The sequence below is a fragment of the Vigna unguiculata genome, chromosome 10 (assembly GCF_037176805.1).
Source record: "Vigna unguiculata cultivar grain cowpea cultivar isolate G323 ecotype 2 chromosome 10, ASM3717680v1, whole genome shotgun sequence".
NCBI lineage: Eukaryota > Viridiplantae > Streptophyta > Magnoliopsida > Fabales > Fabaceae > Vigna > Vigna unguiculata.
In genome coordinates, this window is record NC_140801.1 from 46,036,274 (window position 1) to 46,056,007 (window position 19,734).

A 19,734-nucleotide genomic window follows, 5' to 3' on the forward strand; every position below is an offset into this window, starting at 1 on the left:
AATAAATAAATAAATAAATGAACAAAAATAAACAAATAATAAAAAAACAAAATAAAAGGAAAAATAAATAAATAAATAAAAAGAAATAGTTTAATTAAGAAGGGTGAGAGTGGGAAATAAAATATGGGGGTGTGTGAGTGATTAGTGGGAGGTATATGAAGTAAATGGGATGTGTTTATTAAAGGTGGTGGTGCGGCTAGTAAAGCATAAAACAAATGCAAAATAGGAGTACAAAGTGTGTGAAGGGGTGCGGGATTAGTAATTGTGGAGGTGCGCGAGGAAGTAAAAATGCAACAAAAATAAGAGATAGGGGTGCAGGTAATAAATAAAGGGGTGTGCTAAAGAAACACAAAATGGAGGTGCAGGAATTAAAAATGGGGGTGTACGAAAAGAAAGGAGGAGGGTGTGGTTGAAGTAAAAGAGGGGTGTATGTGGTAAATCCTAATAGATCCAAAACCAGGAGGGGTGCAGCTGAAAGAAGGGGGGGTGCGCGGAGAGTGCTCAGCCCCAATTTCCATCCTAACTAACCCTAATTTAAAAAAAAGCTTCTCCTCTCCACTGTGTGGCAGCCCCTTCCCCTCGACACCACCACAACTCCGACTTCTGGGACCGCGCCTGCACCGCCTGACTCACCGGTGACGACGCCAACCACCGTCGCAAGCCCCGCCGGCGGCGACGCCGTTATTCGATTCACGCACCCCTGCACCGGCGCCCACAACGCCCACAACGTCCTCCCCAGCGCGTTACACAACGCCCACAGCCGTCGCCGGCGTCCACGCCACCGACCACCGCGATCGGGACACGCGAGCGCCATGGAAGCTCGAACTCCGGCCTTCGCCCCCCAGACCGTCACCGCTGCGCCCCAAGCCTTTCATTCCTCTTCTTGCACGAGACAGACCACTTCTTCCCTCGCGCGACCACAAGACGAAGCCAAACTTCCTCACGGCTGCGCGGCTTTACCCGCCGGAGATTGCGATCAACGATTCCGGCCGTCGTCGACGTCACACCAGCGCCCACTCATTCCAATCCTTGCGTCTCTTCTTCCGCGAGAGAGAAAGGCGTCGTGACTCCCTCAACTCGCCACCACCGTGCAGACCACACCGCGACCCGGTTCGAGAACGTCACGCGATCACGTTCCACCGTCGACGAGCTTCGAATCGCCGGCGGCCGCCGCCGGCGAGGGTTTCTATTCTCTTGTTTTTCGTTTTTTTTTCTTTCTGATTTGTGTTGGGTTATTTCGGTGAATTTGAGACGCGAGTGTTTGGTGTACTGTGCGAGATTGGTTGATTTGTGGTGAGAAGTTGGGGTTGGTTTCTGTATTTTTCTGTGTTTTTTTTTGCAGGTGAAGGATGAAGATGAAGGTTGAATATGAAGAAGGAAAAGGATAATGCAGCTGAAACTGATGGTTGACGATGATGGAAACTAATGGTTGGGATTTGGTTAATCACGGTGAAGTGAAGGATGAAACTGGTTTGGGGTCATGCGTGTACAAGCGGAGACGGAGGAGAATAGAGTGGTGTGAGGACATAATCGAGGGGATAATGGAGGATTCAAACAGTAGTAACGTAGTAATGCATACAACATATTCAATAGAGTGAGCCAAATAAATGACAAGTCAAGCCCGGTGTATATCACTACATTATGTTCATTCTCAAGCACAATGTAACTGCATCAGATTCACATCAAACATTCAAACATTCAAGTAACACTTACCTGTTAGTTCGTGGCTTCACGTCTCAAGTGATCCTTTTTCTCCTTGGCTCGCTTGCTTCTCCTCCTTTTTCGTCTCCCAAGTGCTATCCTCCCCTCTTCTTTCTTTTTTTTTTTCTTCTTTTGCTTATGTGTGGAGTTGCCTTTTAGCCATGGCTGCACTGCTATGCTCAGACTGCCTCCCCTGGTTGCTGCCACCATGACACACCAATCCCCAACCTTTCTTCCTCTGCTATCCAAAAACCCCCCCAACAACTCTGGCCATATTTTGCATGGCAGAGTCAAGTCAAATGACTCTCATCATTTTTTTTTCTATTTTTTATTATTTTTTATTTTTATTTTTATTTTTTTTATTTTTATTTTTATATATTTTATATGTTTTTTTTAAGAGCAGAAAAACAAAATGGTGTGAAAATAAAAATAAAAATGGAAATTGAAATTAAAAAGGATAAAATAAAATAAGATAAAGTGAAGTAAAAAAAATAAAATAAAATAAAATAAAATAACATAAAATAAAATAAAACAAGATAAAATAAATAAAATAGATAAATAAAAAGCAAGACAAAATTAAAATTAAAATTAAAAATAAAAACAAATATATAAATAAAAGGAAAGGAGTATATATGTACATCCAAATTAATGTTGATTTTTTTGTGATGTGTTTTTTTTCTTCTCTTTTTTTTCTTTTTTTTTTTTTAAAAAAAAAAAATTTAGTTAATTGTTTTTATTAACCGGACAAAATTGAGTGTTGACAGCTGCCCCTCTTTACTTAAATTTTATTAGATAATATAAAAATTGGAATTTTCATATTATCATAATGAAAAATAAGTAAAGATATAAACACTAATTTTGTCCGAATTCCAAAGAGAAAAGGATAAATAAAACTAATTAGAGGGATGAGATGACCAAATCTAAGAAGAGGGCCAGGATATGGAAAGTGAAAGAGAATGGATTCACCAGATCTTATCTAGGGTGGGAGAAAGAAATCACTGACCATTCTATCAGAGAGGGTTGTGAAGAAAGGAGGATACGGATAAGGTGTCATAACCTTAGCAGGGTGTCGTAACCCTAACTTAGAAGTGGTGGATAGGGTGTCGAAACCCTGGTGCATGGATCAGAGTGTCGTAACCCCGATATGCAAGAGAAACAAGGTGTCGTAACCTTGGTGCAGAGATCAGGGTGTCATAACCCCGATATGCAAGAGAAACAAGGTGTCGTAACCTTGGTGCAGGGATCAAGGGTGTCGTAACCCCGATATGCAAGAGAAACTTGATTGATAGGAATTTCGTAACTTGAAGGAGGAAACCTGAATGTTTGTTGATCTTTTCGCATTTTTGAAAGGGAAGAAAATGATAACCATTGCCTTGCAAAGGGTCTCGATGCAACCAAAAAAATCAATGACCATTGCTTTGCAGAGGGTCATGATGTAACCAAAAAAATCAATGACCATTGCTTTGCAGAGGGTCATGATGTAACCATACGGAGATTAGCGACCATTCCATTGAATATGGTCTATATCTGAAAGGATTCAATGACCATTACTGAGTAGAGGGTCTCGATCCGTCAAATGATGTGGCCAATCCTAAGGAAAAGGCATAGGAATTGATGACTATTCTCACGAAGAGGGTCATAACCTGGACCCAACCATTCCCAAGGAGAGGGTCGTTGTCTGAAGGGAGAACACAAGACTTGACCATTCATAAGGAGAGGGTCGTGATGAAAGGAGGATTTGGACTTGACCAATCCCAAGGAGAGGGTCGTTGTCTAAAAGGAGAACATGGACCTGACCCTTCCTAAGGAGAGGGTCGTGAGGATCTGAGGATCTGTAGTTGACCAATCCTAAGGAGAGGGTCGTGAGGCAAGGAAGATTTGGACTTGACCAATCCTAAGGAGAGGGTCGTTGTCTGAAAGGAGAACCTGAGGTTTGATTTTGATGTATCAGCAAACAACACATGAATGCTTTACATTGGTGAAGCTCGTGCAAAACATTTGTCCTGACTAAACGTTTGAATCCATGATGATGTAACATGATGAAATGCATGAATGCATGGATGCATGGATAAAATTCATGTGAAGTTTTTGTTTTTGTTTTTGTTTTTGTTTTTGTTTTTGTTTTTTTTTTTTTTTTAAAAAAATAAAGATGCTCTTGTTTTGGAATTAGTTGTCAGCGTTGTCGTCAAATCCAAGGCATGTTCAAGTCACGTTCGTGATATTATGTTCAAGCAAAAATAGTGGGGAGTGGTGAAAGATCCTGGTGCACATTGCAAAACTATGAGTTTAATATCTTCTCTCCCCTTTTTTTTTTTTTGCGCGTCATGCAAAACATACTAGCTTGAACTCATGAATGAAAGAGGGATAGGAACCAGTTTTGTAAGAGGCTGAACAATTGTTCAGGGGCAACATTACCGGTGGTCAGGTTGATACTTAAGAAGAAACATGCAAGGTTTAAAAATTGCCCCCAGTTTTGTTGCGTTGGACAAGAGCGTAGTTTGATAAGACGGAAAGGATTGCCCCAATTTGCATCTTTTGCTTAACTCACAGGCTGATGGGACATTTTCTATCTTTACTATATATATTTTTTTTCACTCACTCTCTCCCCTTTTTTTTTTCTTTTTTTTTTTTTGCCGATTTGTGTCGTCAACCGCTTACTTTTGTCCGCGAATTAAGCTCATGAGAAGATCAAGACAAACATTCCTCAATCGATGTGGACTTTTCTTGGCTTGTAACGTGGCTAGGGGTTAAGAGGTTTATGAAAGAAATGGTTAATAAGGCCCAAGTATGAGTTTGCAGGTATTAATTTTGGAACAAGAATCATTTGCGTGACATCCCGTAAGCCTTTCACTTGAAATTTCGGGGTGTTCTATCATCTTTATTTTCATTTTTCTTTCCCTTTTCCACACCCTTCATGTCCTTCGCATTGTTATCACTTTGTGATTTTTGACATGCATTTCTAGATTTCTTTTTCATTGATCTGTTTGAACACCTCTTATGTGTTTCGGGTAACTTGACATGCTGATGATTCTTGTCCAGGGATACTGGAAGAAGTTTTTATTTTGGCTCAAAGGGGGTACAAATGGATATATATATGATTTTTCCTTTAAATTTTGGTAGGGGAAGGAGGCCACACGTCATTTCAAAGTTTGTTCGCCTTATTTTCACATGAGCTTAGCTCTAAGCCAAAATTCGGCAGCATTTAACCCATTCCGCTCTCATTTCTTTTCCTTCATATATTCTTTCCTTTTCCCATATCGCCTTTGTAGGTTTTTCATTTTAACGAACAATCCTCTTTTGTTCTTCCCAACTTGTGGCCTTGGCCTATTGTTAGACAAGGTCAACTAAACAAAAACCTGTCACAGTACACTCTTCTTTATTTCCTAGGGTAATCCTTTATTTCAGAGGGAAGTGAATGAATTGGGAGTTCAAGCAATATGAATGCAGATGCTTCAACAAGATATGAACACAAGTTATGCTTAAAGTGACAAACCACGGAAAAACCTTCCCTTCTCCCCACTTTTGTATTTTCATTCCGTTTTTCTCCTTATTCTTGGAAAATGCCATACACTTGACAACTTTATTAACAACGAATTCCAAATCTGATTTCCCTTTTTTATATTTTTTTACTTCCACGACACCCTTTAGAAGCGAGCCTGCTCTTAGAGATCATACCTGTGATGCCCCATTTATGACTTTATTCGTCTTTTATCCTCTTTTTTTTTTATTATATGTTACCTATTCTCTTTACGAGCTCAACGTGACATCAATTGTTTCAAATTTATGGAGAAAACCAAATGGTGTTTATTGAACGAAAGACAAAGCAGAGTACAACAAAATTTGGATACAATGTCGGTATCCCCTAGTAGCGTATCCTATCAAGGAATCATCATGCATAAAATTTTTTGACCGCGTCAGAATTGACCGGTAACGGTAATTCCTCCCCATCCATCCTTGTGAGAATTAGTGCCCCACCAGAAAATGCTTTCTTCACCACATACGGGCCCTCATAATTTGGAGTCCACTTGCCCCTGTGATCCTTCTGTATAGGCAAGATCTTTTTCAAGACTAGCTCGCCTTCGTGGAACTCTCTAGGGCGCACCCTCTTGTCGAACGCTTTTTTCATCCTTCTTTGGTACAACTGTCCGTGACACACTGACGTTAGCCTCTTCTCCTCAATGAGGTTGAGCTGGTCAAACCGAGCTTGAATCCATTCGGCCTCTTCCAATTGGGTCTCCATTAGCACTCGCAGGGACGGAATTTCTACTTCGAAAGGTAGCACTGCCTCCATCCCGTATACCAGAGAGAAAGGCGTTGCCCCAGTCGATGTACGTACTGAAGTGCGATACCCATGCAAAGCGAAAGGGAGCATCTCGTGCCAATCTTTATACGTAACCACCATTTTCTGTACAATTTTCTTGATGTTCTTATTAGCAGCCTCGACTGCCCCATTCATCTTTGGACGATAGGGAGAAGAATTATGATGTTGGATTTTAAACCCTTCACACAATTCAGTCATCATTTGGTTGTTCAGGTTGGTGGCATTATCGGTGATTATCTTGTTGGGCAATCCGTATCTGCAAATTAGCTCTCTTTTTATGAACTTAGTCACAACTTTCCTTGTCACATTGGCGTAAGAAGCAGCTTCTACCCATTTAGTGAAGTAATCAATTGCAACCAGTATGAAGCGATGTCCGTTTGAGGCTTTTGGCTCTATGGCTCCAATAACATCTATCCCCCACATTGAAAACGGCCATGGTGCAGACATTACGTTTAAAGTGGTGGGCGCCATATTGATATTATCTGCATACTTCTGACATTTCTCGCACTTCCTCACGTGCATGCAACAGTCACTCTCCATGGTCAACCAAAAGTAACCAGCCCTCAAGATCTTCCTGGCCATTGAGTGCCCATTCATGTGTGTGCCGAAGGTACCTCCATGTACTTCCTCTAGTATTGACTCGGCCTCTTTTGCTTCCACACATCGAAGGAGAACCATGTCATGATTTCTCTTGTACAACACATCCCCACTTAAGATAAAACTTGCAGCCAACCTTCTTAGTGTCCTTTTATCATTCTCAGATGCTTTTTCGGGGTATTCCCTGTTTTTTAAGTAGCGTTTGATATCAAAATACCAAGGCTTACCATCTGATTCTTCTTCAATGAAGTGACAATATGCTGGTTCTTCGTGGCTCTTCATTTGGATCATTGGCAATGACCCATCTTGATTAACCTCGAACATTGATGACAAAGTGGCTAAGGCATCTGCCAACTGGTTATCTTCTCGCGGAATGTGTTGAAATTCAATGGAATCAAAATACTCCACCAACCCCATGATATAAGCTTTGTAGGGAATCAACTTCGGATCCCTAGTTTCCCATTCCCCTTTTAATTGATGGATGACCAATGCCGAATCTCCATACACATTCAAAATTTTCGCCTTCGATTCAATCGCAGCTTGGATGCCCATAGCGCAAGCTTCATATTCAGCAATATTGTTCGTGCAATTAAAACACAACCTTGCGGTCATTGGAATGTACTGATTCCCTGGAGATATCAGTATTGCCCCTATACCATGTCCCATGACGTTAGAAGCTCCATCGAATAATAACGTCCATGTCTTTCCATTTTGCTCTTCCTGATCACCTTCGAACAAGGCCATGATGTCTTCATCGGGGAATTCAGGCTGCATTGACTGGTAATCGTTAACGGGTTGTTGAGCCAGATATTCAGCCAGAGCACTACCCTTGATAGATTTCTGTGTGACATATATAATGTCGTATTCTGACAATAGCATCTGCCACCGGGCTATCCTTCCAGTCAAAGCGGGTTTTTCAAAAATATACTTGATGGGGTCCATCTTGGATATCAACCAGGTAGAGTGACTCAACATATATTGTCTTAGACGATGGGCGGCCCATGCCAATGCGCAACAAGTTCGCTCTAAAAACGAGTATCGTCGTTCGCATTCCGTGAACTTCTTGCTCAGGTAGTATATGGCATGCTCTCTTCTTCCAGTTTCATCATGCTGACCTAACACACAGCCCATTGATTCGTCCAATATGGTCAAATACAGAATCAGTGGTTTCCCATGTTTAGGTGGGCGTAAGACTGGAGGATCTTGAAGATATTGTTTAATTTTGTCAAAAGCAGCCTGACAGTCTTCATTCCACTTGACAGCCTGATTTTTACGTAATAGCTTGAATATTGGTTCACAGGTGGAAGTCAACTGGGAGATGAACCTAGCAATGTAGTTCAGTCTGCCCAAGAAACCTCGCACCTCCTTCTCCGTGTTAGGAGTAGGCATCTCGACTATCGCGCGCATCTTGTCAGGATCAACCTCAATCCCCTTTTGACTGACAATGAAACCCAGCAACTTTCCAGATTTCACACCGAATGTGCATTTAGCCGGGTTTAGTTTAAGCTTGAACTTCCTCAATCTCTCGAACAATTTCTTCAGGTTGAGGATGTGTTCTTCTTCTGACTCGGACTTGGCGATCATATCATCTACGTAGACCTCGATTTCTTTGTGCATCATATCATGAAAGAGCGCCACCATGGCCCTTTGATAGGTTGCTCCGGCATTCTTGAGTCCGAAAGACATCACTTTATAGCAAAATGTCCCCCACAATGTGATAAATGTTGTCTTTTCCATATCTTCAGGTGCCATTTTGATCTGATTATATCCCGAGAAGCCGTCCATAAATGAAAATAGTGAGAATCTGGCTGTATTATCCACTAATGTGTCGATGTGAGGCAATGGGAAATTGTCCTTTGGACTCGCACGGTTCAAATCTCGATAGTCAACGCACATCCGAACTTTGCCATCCTTCTTAGGCACTGGTACAATATTTGCCACCCATTGAGGGTACTTTGCCACAGCTAGAAATCCAGCGTCAAATTGCTTTTGCACTTCTTCTTTGATCTTCAATGACATTTCTGGTTTCATTCTCCTTAACTTTTGTCTAACTGGAGGACATTCCGGCTTGAGTGGAAGCTTATGTTGCACTATATCGGTATCTAAGCCAGGCATGTCATTGTACGACCAAGCAAACACATCCCTAAATTCCTTTAGTAACGCAGATAATTCTTGTTTCACTTCTCTCTTCATACTAGTGCCAATTTTCACTTCTTTCTTCTCATCCTCCTCTCCTAGGTTAAGTGTTTCAACATCCTCTTGATGGGGTTTTATTTCCTTAGATTCTTGTTCCACTAACCTCATTAGTTCAGGGGAGGGTTCCGGATCATCTTCATAATCATCTTCCATATTATCGATAGGGTGCTCAAAATTAGGGATATCGACATTGTTATTTTCAAAACATTCATTGTCATATCTGCATTATTCGAGTTTATAAAAACGATAAATAAAACAAACAACAGTGAAAAATGCAAAACAAAAAAAACGAAGGTAGTAAACACAAATTGATTATCACGCTGAGCATAAAGAAAAAGGTGTCAACCCGTTAAGTCATGAATCCTAGAGCTCCGGGTAAAGCAGTAGGATTAATTAAAAATATTACATTTTAACCAAATTAAACATCACAGGTAGATCCAAAGTCTCCCAATTGTTGAGTGGTGCATCTGAAACGCACGGACGCACAAAATTCGAGCCTCCAAGTTCCTCTTCATCGTTGACGGCTGCTATCTGGCTAGTGTTGATCCAACCGGCACTGCGAAAGCTCTCTTTGATGTCACAAATGCAGATCTTTCCTAACCCCAGCTCCTTTCCTTGCATGCGGGCCAGACCACGCTCTCTCCTTTCTTCAACTAACCTTTTTTTGTCTTCTCGAGTAGGCTTGTATCCCAGGCCATATCTGTTTCTTTTCTCAGTGACCTCCAGAGGAAATATCAATCCTTGCTTATCCTTGCCTAGCCCTTTTCCGTACTCATATCCCTCTTTCAGCATGACCTTGGCAGTCATAAGGGAGGCACGAGACAAGCGTGGGTTCATTGGATATGGCTCCACATAAGCATTGCCCACAATTTCCAAAGACTGGAATGCTGTCTCGAGGGCTTCTTCTGCTGCTTCAATATAGCGAGAAGACGAAGGTCCACTTACCAAAATATCTTCCTCTCCTGAAACTATTACTAGTTTATCGCCTATGACATATTTCAACTTTTGGTGCAAGGTTGAAGGCACCACACCTGCTGAGTGAATCCAAGGGCGACCCAGCAAGCAACTGTATGCTGGGAGGATATCCATCACTTGAAAGGTTACTTGAAAGACACACGGCCCGATTTGGATTGGCAGTTCTACCTCTCCCATCACTTCTCTCTTACTCCCATCAAAAGCCCTCACGATCATCGCGCTTGGTTTCATGTGGATACCCTCACACGGAAGCTTTCCCAGTGTTTCTTTTGGCATTACGTTCAAGGAAGAACCATTGTCGATTAATACTCGTGCTATGACATGATCCAAGCATTTCACAGAGACATGGAGGGCCTTGTTGTGTCCTCTCCCTTCACCGGGTATCTCCTCGTCCGTGAAAGTGAGATAATTGTTAGCAGTGATGTTGCTAACAATTCCCTCAAAACTGTCCAGAGAGATATTCTTCTCCACATGCGCCCCACTGAGTATCTTCATTAGTAGCTCTCTATGTGAGGTTGAATGCATGAGTAAATCCAAAAGAGAGATCCGAGCAGGCATGCGATTCAGTTGTTCAACCACTTTATACTCGCTCTGTTGTATGAACTTCAAGAACTCACTAGCCTCTTCATTAGATACTTCTTTCTTGCCATTTTTTCTCAGTCCTTCATCGGTTTGTATCATCTTCCCCTTCAAGGATTCTTCAGCCTTCTTGGTCATCATCGATTCACTACTTCCCGCTCCATTTTCCATCAAGATCGGAGGCGTGAATATTCGACCACTCCTAGTCATTCCACCGATGCCCGATATGTTTTCAACCACCGGCTCACCATTGGTAGGTTGACCTTCCGTTCGTTGTTCCCCACCCGACACACGCGCGCCGTATTTCCACGGGACAGCTTTCCCACTCTTGTAAGGAAAAGAGGAGGGTGCCTGGATAGTAATAGGCTGCCTTTCTTGAATTGTTGGTGTGGAGGGGGATCTGGTGAAATGAATCACCAATGGCTCTGGCAAAGTCACATCTAGTTTCCCGCCATCCTGTGCAAATACTTCCTCCTCCATACCCTCGCGATATACTTGCACAAAGTTTCTATCAAGCAGATCTTGTAAAACAATCTCGCACTTGGTGCACTTATCGGCAAAATGTTTAGCCTCTGGATGAAGTTCACATTTCTCACCCAAGTTATATTCCCCTTTTAACAGGCCCAATTTCAGCAATGTCTCAAAAATAAATCGCTTGGAGCTCCGAATTTCGCTCACTTTCTTTACTAGCTTGTGTTCCCTACCATCAATGGCATTTGTCGAAGGATTCCCATGCCCAGAAAGAGGATTCGCTTCGACATTAGGTTTGTCTTCGTGAAACTTTACCCATCCTGAGTTGATTAAAGCTTCCACTTTGTGTTTAAGGGCTACACACTTCTCAGTAGAGTGTCCAACTCCTCCTCCATGATAATCACATTTAGCATTTGGATCATAATTCTTTGGGAACGGAGGTTGCATAGGTTTCATCGGACAAATTGCCACCAAGCGTTTTTGGAGAAGATAAGGTAACAATTCCGTATACGTCATTGGGATGGGGGTGAATTGGACAAAGTTACGCTCTTGATTTCTCCTCAGATTGGCGTTCTGACCCGCATTTCGGCTGAAATTTGAGTTAGGTTCAGTTTTCCAAGCATTATTTGGGGGATGCTGCGGCTGATAAAGATTCGACCCTTGATAAAACCCTTGTTGTTGAGGTTGTGTTTGATGAACAGACACTGCATTGGCCACATAAGACGGTTGATTCATGTGAGGTCGATAATTATGAGTAGGAGCCCGACTCTCCCATACTGGCATCACTGAAGCTGTGTGCGCTTCCACTTCTTTCTTCTTTCCTGGATGGAAACCGGGTTTCTTAGAAGTTGCAGCCGCGAACGGGCCATATGCAATTTTTCCACTTTTTAACCCGACTTCTATCCTTTCACCAATAATAATGATATCAGCGAAATTGGAAGACACATTCCCCAACACATGCTCATAAAATGGTGATTGTAGTGTGTTCACAAACGTCGCCACCATCTCTTTATCAAGTAGTGGTGGCTCAACCTGAGCAGCCAACTCTCTCCACCGTTGCGCATATTCCTTGAAAGACTCAGTATCCTTCTTGGCCATATTTTGCAATTGTAATCTATCTGGCGCGCTATCCGTGTTGTACTTATACTGCTTCACAAAGGCGTCCGCCAAATCCATCCAGGAATGAATTCGAGATGGCTCCAAGTGTGTATACCAATTCAGCGCAACACCAGCCAAACTATCTTGGAAACAATGTATCAACAACTTGTCATCATAGGCATAAGCAGCCATCTTTCTACCATACATTGTCAGATGGCTCTTGGGGCACGTGGTACCCTGATACTTTTCAAATTCTGGTACCTTGAACTTATGTGGTATCATCACACCGGGAACCAAGCTTAATCTCGCAACATCACCAAACCCATAGCTTCCACCACCTTCAATGGCTCGAACCCTCTCTTCAAGAATCTCGAGCTTACTCTTAGCTCCATCAATACCGGTGGACACTACTTGGGCTGTAGCGTGCGGTATGACCTTAGCCAAAGCATCTTCGTCAACCGTTATGTTTGGAGACTTCGGTGCCACAGTCACCCTTGGTTCTGCGAATGTGACTGTCTCCTTCATTCCTGCCCCTGTCATGGGCGTCGAGGCTAATATCGGCCCTTGAGTATTGATCGGTAGTGTGTTGTTAGTCCCAGGAAAAGAAAAAGAGGTTTGCTCCGCCTCAGGATACTCCCCAACGGGTGGGGTGTATCCCGGAGGCAGACCGTACATTGGGAATGGGATTGACATGCCCTGAGTGTTCTGGACTTCATATCGTGGAACCTGAGGGTGAATGTTTTCCTCAATCCTTGCAGAGGAGGCTTCTCCCGAAGCCTTCAGCGACTTTAAGGCCTCTAGGATCTGGCTCACTTGATCTTTCAACTGATTAATGTCGGCCTTCACAGCTTCATGAGCTTCCTCCCAATCTTCCATGATTCTCTGGTTAGCTCGTGTGCGGTAAGGGTGTCGTGGAAATTTTGCCGTTGTATTTGCTTTTGCTCTATTATTTTTATTAAATGAAATGAATTATGAAAAAAGAAAAAAGAAATGAAAATGAATGCAAACATTTATCTTAGCCAGAAATTTTAAAGCCGTGAGAACCTTGAGGTAAACATATCATAGAAATTAACATGAAACTTAGTCCATCACATATTGTCAAAACAAACCGATCATCCAAACGCCTTTTACATTCATTACACGAGAAAAGAAAGGAAAACTACTCTCTAGCCCTGGCTATCATGTTCTTCATCTCCCTTATCAATTCCTTACAATGACTAAAGAACGCCTCAATTTCCCTAGGCGGATTGAATATCGGTAGTGCAGCCTCTGCTTCTGCCAATAATCGTGGAATACCTTCGATTGCTCCATTTGCAAGGGAAGCCAACTGTGAGAAACATCTCCTCCAATGTTCCATGGCCATTTCCTGCTCGACTGAGTACTCATTCATTCGACTTATCACCTCTTGGTGTTCCTTTTCCAATTCAGCTCTGTGCCAGCGTTCTTCATCCATCTTCACCTCATAAGTTGACACCATCTCCCTCATCTGTCGTTCGACCTCACTAATCCTAACTTGAGCGTTGTGCAACCGCTTTAGTGCTTCAGTCTTCTCCCTCTTAAATTCTTCGCACATTTGATCTCTTTGGCGCTTAGATGTTGCTGCTGCATCCCTCTCTCGGTCCCTTGATTTTAATGCGGTGTTGGCTGCAGCCAAATCCTGTTTAACTCTGAAAGCATGATCTCGTTCTTCTCGTTGTTTCCTAAGAACTCCTTCATACGCTTTTGTCATTTCCTCCTTATCACGCCTCATATCCACATACTCGTGTCGGAGACTTTGAAGCTCATTAATTAATTTAGCATTTTTGAGTTCCATCTTCTCCATTTCCTCTTTCAACCTCTTCATTTCCTCAGATTCGGCAGGTTCCAACCGCTCAGGAGCAGGAGAGTCTGATTTGAAAGGTAACTTGACCATGTTAACCCTTTCCAGAATCCATCGTCGGTAGGACATCTTCTCGTCGATCACCCATGGCCTCGGGTCTTTTTCTACACGCAGGACCTCACCCCAAGCATTCCTGATTCGGCGAATTAGATCAAGGGAAATTCCTTCTTCATAATAATTCCAAATAGCAACCAAAGATTCCGGAGTTGGGGAGCTCTTGATCGGACACCCAAATTGTCGCTGAGCCAAGACAGGGTTATAATTCACGCAATTTCTAGTGCCTATTAGGGGGACGTTAGGGAAAGCCCCACAAGAAATGACACGTGACTTCGACAATCCCGGGACACACCATCTAATTCTTCCCCCATTCAAACTCGCACAAAACTGGGCCCATTCCTTCGCCCCCCGAATTTCAATGCCGCTAGGTGGTAACTCTCCAATAAGACATTCGGCATTCAATGTACCTAGACGGATTCGAGATATAAACCACACATACAACATAGGTACACAACATAGCATCTTCTTCCTCTTGAGTGTGTGGCATAGGTTTAAACTCCCATACACATCAGCTAGAACCGCGGTGACTGGACTTTCTGAATGAATCTTGTAGGCAACAAACACATCGAGGGCGGTTTGATCAACAAAATTTTCCATGTTAGGGAAGAGTATGACTCCATAAAGTGTAAGAGCCAACACATCCATGAACGTCTCCCCCATTTCTTTTTCTGCCAAAAGACGCAGATGCCCTTCCAAATATCCTTGAGGGATCCCCTTCGAGTTGCCCTTGGAGGCCATCTTACCCTCTAGCTCGGCAGGGTGTACCTTCAAGATTTCAGCCAACGTAGAGACAGATGCATGTTGCTCTGAATGCCTGTAAGGGACTTTATCTTCCATTGACAAGCCCAAAATTTGTTCGAACTCTTCTATTGTTGGTACCAATTGAAAATCCTGGAAGGTGAAACATCTGAGTGGCGGATCGTAATATTGAGCCAGAGCAGTGACTGCCGATGCTTGGACTTCCGCATTTAGCAACCTCAATAAGTTCCCATGCCGCTTCTTGAAAGCGTTCTTCTGTATAGTCTTCATTTGTTGCACTATTTCCCTAAGCCCACTCAAATTACTGTCTATAACTCTGATAGGTAGCTTCTTCTTCAACGCATCTGGCCCTAAATTTCCCCCGACTCGAAATTCCATGTTAATTTCTCTTGTTTCTCACAAATTCAATTACGACCTTAAAGTTTCTGACCTAGAATCACAAAAATGTCATGACATGTTATGACAGGGTACATGTTATGCATGAACAAATAATCAAAATGCATGTGCAATGATGCCATAAAAGAATGTACAAATGCATGACTTTATCGCAAATCAGAATAAAATGAGAAAGGCGGGATGAGAATTAAGGTAATGCACATGCCTCCCTTTGTGCCTTAACAGAGGTTCGGCGCCTAATGGTTCTAAGCTAAAATACATGCGCTCACCAGGATCGTTTCTTAATACTTAAAGATCAAGGTCACTAGAGCTATGGCCCACTTCCCGGCATTTCCCACAACAGTTGGTAGACAACAAGATGTGGGAGTACCAACGAAGCAAACAAACTCTAGCTGGGGTTCTCACAATGACCACTTGGGAAGTTCATCCACCGTGGCACTGCTACACAATCCCCTCTAATTCTAAGTTAAACAGACCCGGGTATAGGGCCCCACTCATGTAATGCGCAATGTGTGTGTGTGAAGGGAGAATGATGCATACCCAAACCCCCATCTGCAAAACAACCAGAAAATTTCCCAGGCAGATATAGAACAATTCCAAAATATATATCAAAATAGGCAAAGTAATTCACACCCAATTAATCCAAGAAGCAAATATATACAAGCACATATAAAGACAATAATACACAAATAAAAGAAAAAGGGAAAGAAAACATTAGGAAAAATCACATCAAGTTTGCATTTCTAATTAAATGGCTTGACTCTCTAGCGTCCCCAGTGGAGTCGCCAGCTGTCGCAACCGGAATCGCGACGGGAAGGCGAACCGAAAAAGAAAACGGGTTTAAAAAGGATTTGGGAGTCGCCACCATAGTTATTCTGGAAACTATGGAAAACCATAAAAATAAAACAAGTCTGCTAAAAACCAGATTTTAGATTCGGGAGTCGGTTACGCGTAGGGAAGGTGTTAGCACCCTACCGCGCCCGCCTGAGGGCGGTACCTTTAATTAAAAATGCAAAGTTGATGTGGTTTTCAAAATATTAATTTTCCCCAAAAATAATAAGACAAAAATGCTAAAAAGAAACAACAATATTTTTTAATTTTTTGGGCCCGACAAGGTTTGACCTTGGTCCTACGTATTCTCATTCAAAATGAGAAATCAGGGATACGTAGTTCTTTAAAAGATATTTGGAAAACAATTTGAGAAAATGATTTGATTTTTGTGGAAGTGAACCTGACAAGGACTGACCTTGCTCCTACGTATCTCACGGTGGAGAATCAAGGATCACGTAGTTCTTAAAAAAGGCTTGTTTGTTTGAAAATGTTGAGATTTTTGTATTTTGAAAATTTTGTATTTTTGGTATTTTTGAATTACTTGAAAATATGTGTCACACGACGCGAACGGTCGGACAGACACTAAAAGAGAAAAGAAACTATTTTTGGTATTTTTAGAAAATAAGTGTCACACGGTGCGAGCGACCGGACAGACACAATAAAGTGAAAGAGAAAATTTTTCATTTTTTAGATTTTCGATTTTTTTTCTTTTTTGTAATTTTTAATAATTTTCAAATATATTTTTGTTTTTTTTGTTTTTTTTTTCTCAAAAATAATAAAAATAAAATAATAAATAAATAAAAGGACGAAATTAAAAAGGAAAACTATTTTTGGTTTTTTAGATTTTTCTATTTTTTTTTTTGTAATTTTAATAATTTTCAAATATATTTGCTTTCCTAAAAAATAAATAAAAAAATAAATAAATAATAAAAAAAAGTAAAAAATAAAAAATAAAAAATAAATAAATAATAATAAAAAAAAAATAAATAAATAAATGAACAAAAATAAACAAATAATAAAAAAACAAAATAAAAGGAAAAATAAATAAATAAATAAAAAGAAATAGTTTAATTAAGAAGGGTGAGAGTGGGAAATAAAATATGGGGGTGTGTGAGTGATTAGTGGGAGGTATATGAAGTAAATGGGATGTGTTTATTAAAGGTGGTGGTGCGGCTAGTAAAGCATAAAACAAATGCAAAATAGGAGTACAAAGTGTGTGAAGGGGTGCGGGATTAGTAATTGTGGAGGTGCGCGAGGAAGTAAAAATGCAACAAAAATAAGAGATAGGGGTGCAGGTAATAAATAAAGGGGTGTGCTAAAGAAACACAAAATGGAGGTGCAGGAATTAAAAATGGGGGTGTACGAAAAGAAAGGAGGAGGGTGTGGTTGAAGTAAAAGAGGGGTGTATGTGGTAAATCCTAATAGATCCAAAACCAGGAGGGGTGCAGCTGAAAGAAGGGGGGGTGCGCGGAGAGTGCTCAGCCCCAATTTCCATCCTAACTAACCCTAATTTAAAAAAAAGCTTCTCCTCTCCACTGTGCGGCAGCCCCTTCCCCTCGACACCACCACAACTCCGACTTCTGGGACCGCGCCTGCACCGCCCGACTCACCGGTGACGACGCCAACCACCGTCGCAAGCCCCGCCGGCGGCGACGCCGTTATTCGATTCACGCACCCCTGCACCGGCGCCCACAACGCCCACAACGTCCTCCCCAGCGCGTTACACAACGCCCACAGCCGTCGCCGGCGTCCACGCCACCGACCACCGCGATCGGGACACGCGAGCGCCATGGAAGCTCGAACTCCGGCCTTCGCCCCCCAGACCGTCACCGCTGCGCCCCAAGCCTTTCATTCCTCTTCTTGCACGAGACAGACCACTTCTTCCCTCGCGCGACCACAAGACGAAGCCAAACTTCCTCACGGCTGCGCGGCTTTACCCGCCGGAGATTGCGATCAACGATTCCGGCCGTCGTCGACGTCACACCAGCGCCCACTCATTCCAATCCTTGCGTCTCTTCTTCCGCGAGAGAGAAAGGCGTCGTGACTCCCTCAACTCGCCACCACCGTGCAGACCACACCGCGACCCGGTTCCGCGACCCGGTTCGAGAACGTCACGCGATCACGTTCCACCGTCGACGAGCTTCGAATCGCCGGCGGCCGCCGCCGGCGAGGGTTTCTATTCTCTTGTTTTTCGTTTTTTTTCTTTCTGATTTGTGTTGGGTTATTTCGGTGAATTTGAGACGCGAGTGTTTGGTGTACTGTGCGAGATTGGTTGATTTGTGGTGAGAAGTTGGGGTTGGTTTCTGTATTTTTCTGTGTTTTTTTTTGCAGGTGAAGGATGAAGATGAAGGTTGAATATGAAGAAGGAAAAGGATAATGCAGCTGAAACTGATGGTTGACGATGATGGAAACTAATGGTTGGGATTTGGTTAATCACGGTGAAGTGAAGGATGAAACTGGTTTGGGGTCATGCGTGTACAAGCGGAGACGGAGGAGAATAGAGTGGTGTGAGGACATAATCGAGGGGATAATGGAGGATTCAAACAGTAGTAACGTAGTAATGCATACAACATATTCAATAGAGTGAGCCAAATAAATGACAAGTCAAGCCCGGTGTATATCACTACATTATGTTCATTCTCAAGCACAATGTAACTGCATCAGATTCACATCAAACATTCAAACATTCAAGTAACACTTACCTGTTAGTTCGTGGCTTCACGTCTCAAGTGATCCTTTTTCTCCTTGGCTCGCTTGCTTCTCCTCCTTTTTCGTCTCCCAAGTGCTATCCTCCCCTCTTCTTTCTTTTTTTTTTCTTCTTTTGCTTATGTGTGGAGTTGCCTTTTAGCCATGGCTGCACTGCTATGCTCAGACTGCCTCCCCTGGTTGCTGCCACCATGACACACCAATCCCCAACCTTTCTTCCTCTGCTATCCAAAAACCCCCCCAACAACTCTGGCCATATTTTGCATGGCAGAGTCAAGTCAAATGACTCTCATCATTTTTTTTTTCTATTTTTTATTATTTTTTATTTTTATTTTTATTTTTTTTATTTTTATTTTTATATATTTTATATGTTTTTTTTTAAGAGCAGAAAAACAAAATGGTGTGAAAATAAAAATAAAAATGGAAATTGAAATTAAAAAGGATAAAATAAAATAAGATAAAGTGAAGTAAAAAAAATAAAATAAAATAAAATAAAATAACATAAAATAAAATAAAACAAGATAAAATAAATAAAATAGATAAATAAAAAGCAAGACAAAATTAAAATTAAAATTAAAAATAAAAACAAATATATAAATAAAAGGAAAGGAGTATATATGTACATCCAAATTAATGTTGATTTTTTTGTGATGTGTTTTTTTTCTTCTCTTTTTTTTCTTTTTTTTTTTTTAAAAAAAAAAATTTTAGTTAATTGTTTTTATTAACCGGACAAAATTGAGTGTTGACACATAGCAATCTCTTTATTAGCTGCATCAATTTCTGCTTCAACCTTTGCAACAATTGCCACCAACTCTACACAATTTTCCACATGAAGTTCTTCCAGATGAGTGAGACTTCCTTTAGGTCCCATATTACTGATCTTCGTATGAATAAATACTGCCTTTAGAGAATTACATCTCCGCACTTGCAACCTTTTCAATGTTCTGAGCAAGGGAAGGTAGTATTGCATCTGATAAAAATTCACAACCTTCAACTACCATAGAAGTTTAAATTGTGGAAATACCCTTCTGGGAGTGTCTTTGATTTCCATATCTCTTGCAACATATGAGAATCCCCGAAAACTATATGATTCTGGGCATACAAAAAGAATAAAGACGAGTATGTGAGTTTTCACATTGTTTAACTGTAAGGTACAGTTTCAAATGTT

At 41.7% G+C, this 19,734-nt stretch overlaps 2 protein-coding genes across 2 annotated transcripts; both read right to left on the minus strand.

The window, feature by feature from the left end:
* Positions 1-1,566: 1,566 nt before the first annotated feature.
* Positions 1,567-12,872, minus strand: LOC146883345 (uncharacterized). Its single transcript, XM_085667519.1, has 2 exons — positions 9,222-12,872; positions 1,567-9,035 (listed from the first exon to the last, which is right to left on the minus strand). The coding sequence occupies exons 1-2, from the start codon at positions 12,812-12,814 to the stop codon at positions 5,591-5,593; spliced, it is 7,038 nt and encodes a 2,345-aa protein (XP_085523645.1). The 5' UTR covers positions 12,815-12,872; the 3' UTR covers positions 1,567-5,590.
* A 134-nt stretch (positions 12,873-13,006) lies between these two features.
* Positions 13,007-19,043, minus strand: LOC146883346 (uncharacterized). The gene has a single exon (XM_085668203.1). It carries the CDS (start codon positions 15,009-15,011, stop codon positions 13,098-13,100), a length of 1,914 nt encoding a protein of 637 aa, XP_085524329.1. The 5' UTR covers positions 15,012-19,043; the 3' UTR covers positions 13,007-13,097.
* Between the last annotated feature and the right edge of the window lie 691 nt (positions 19,044-19,734).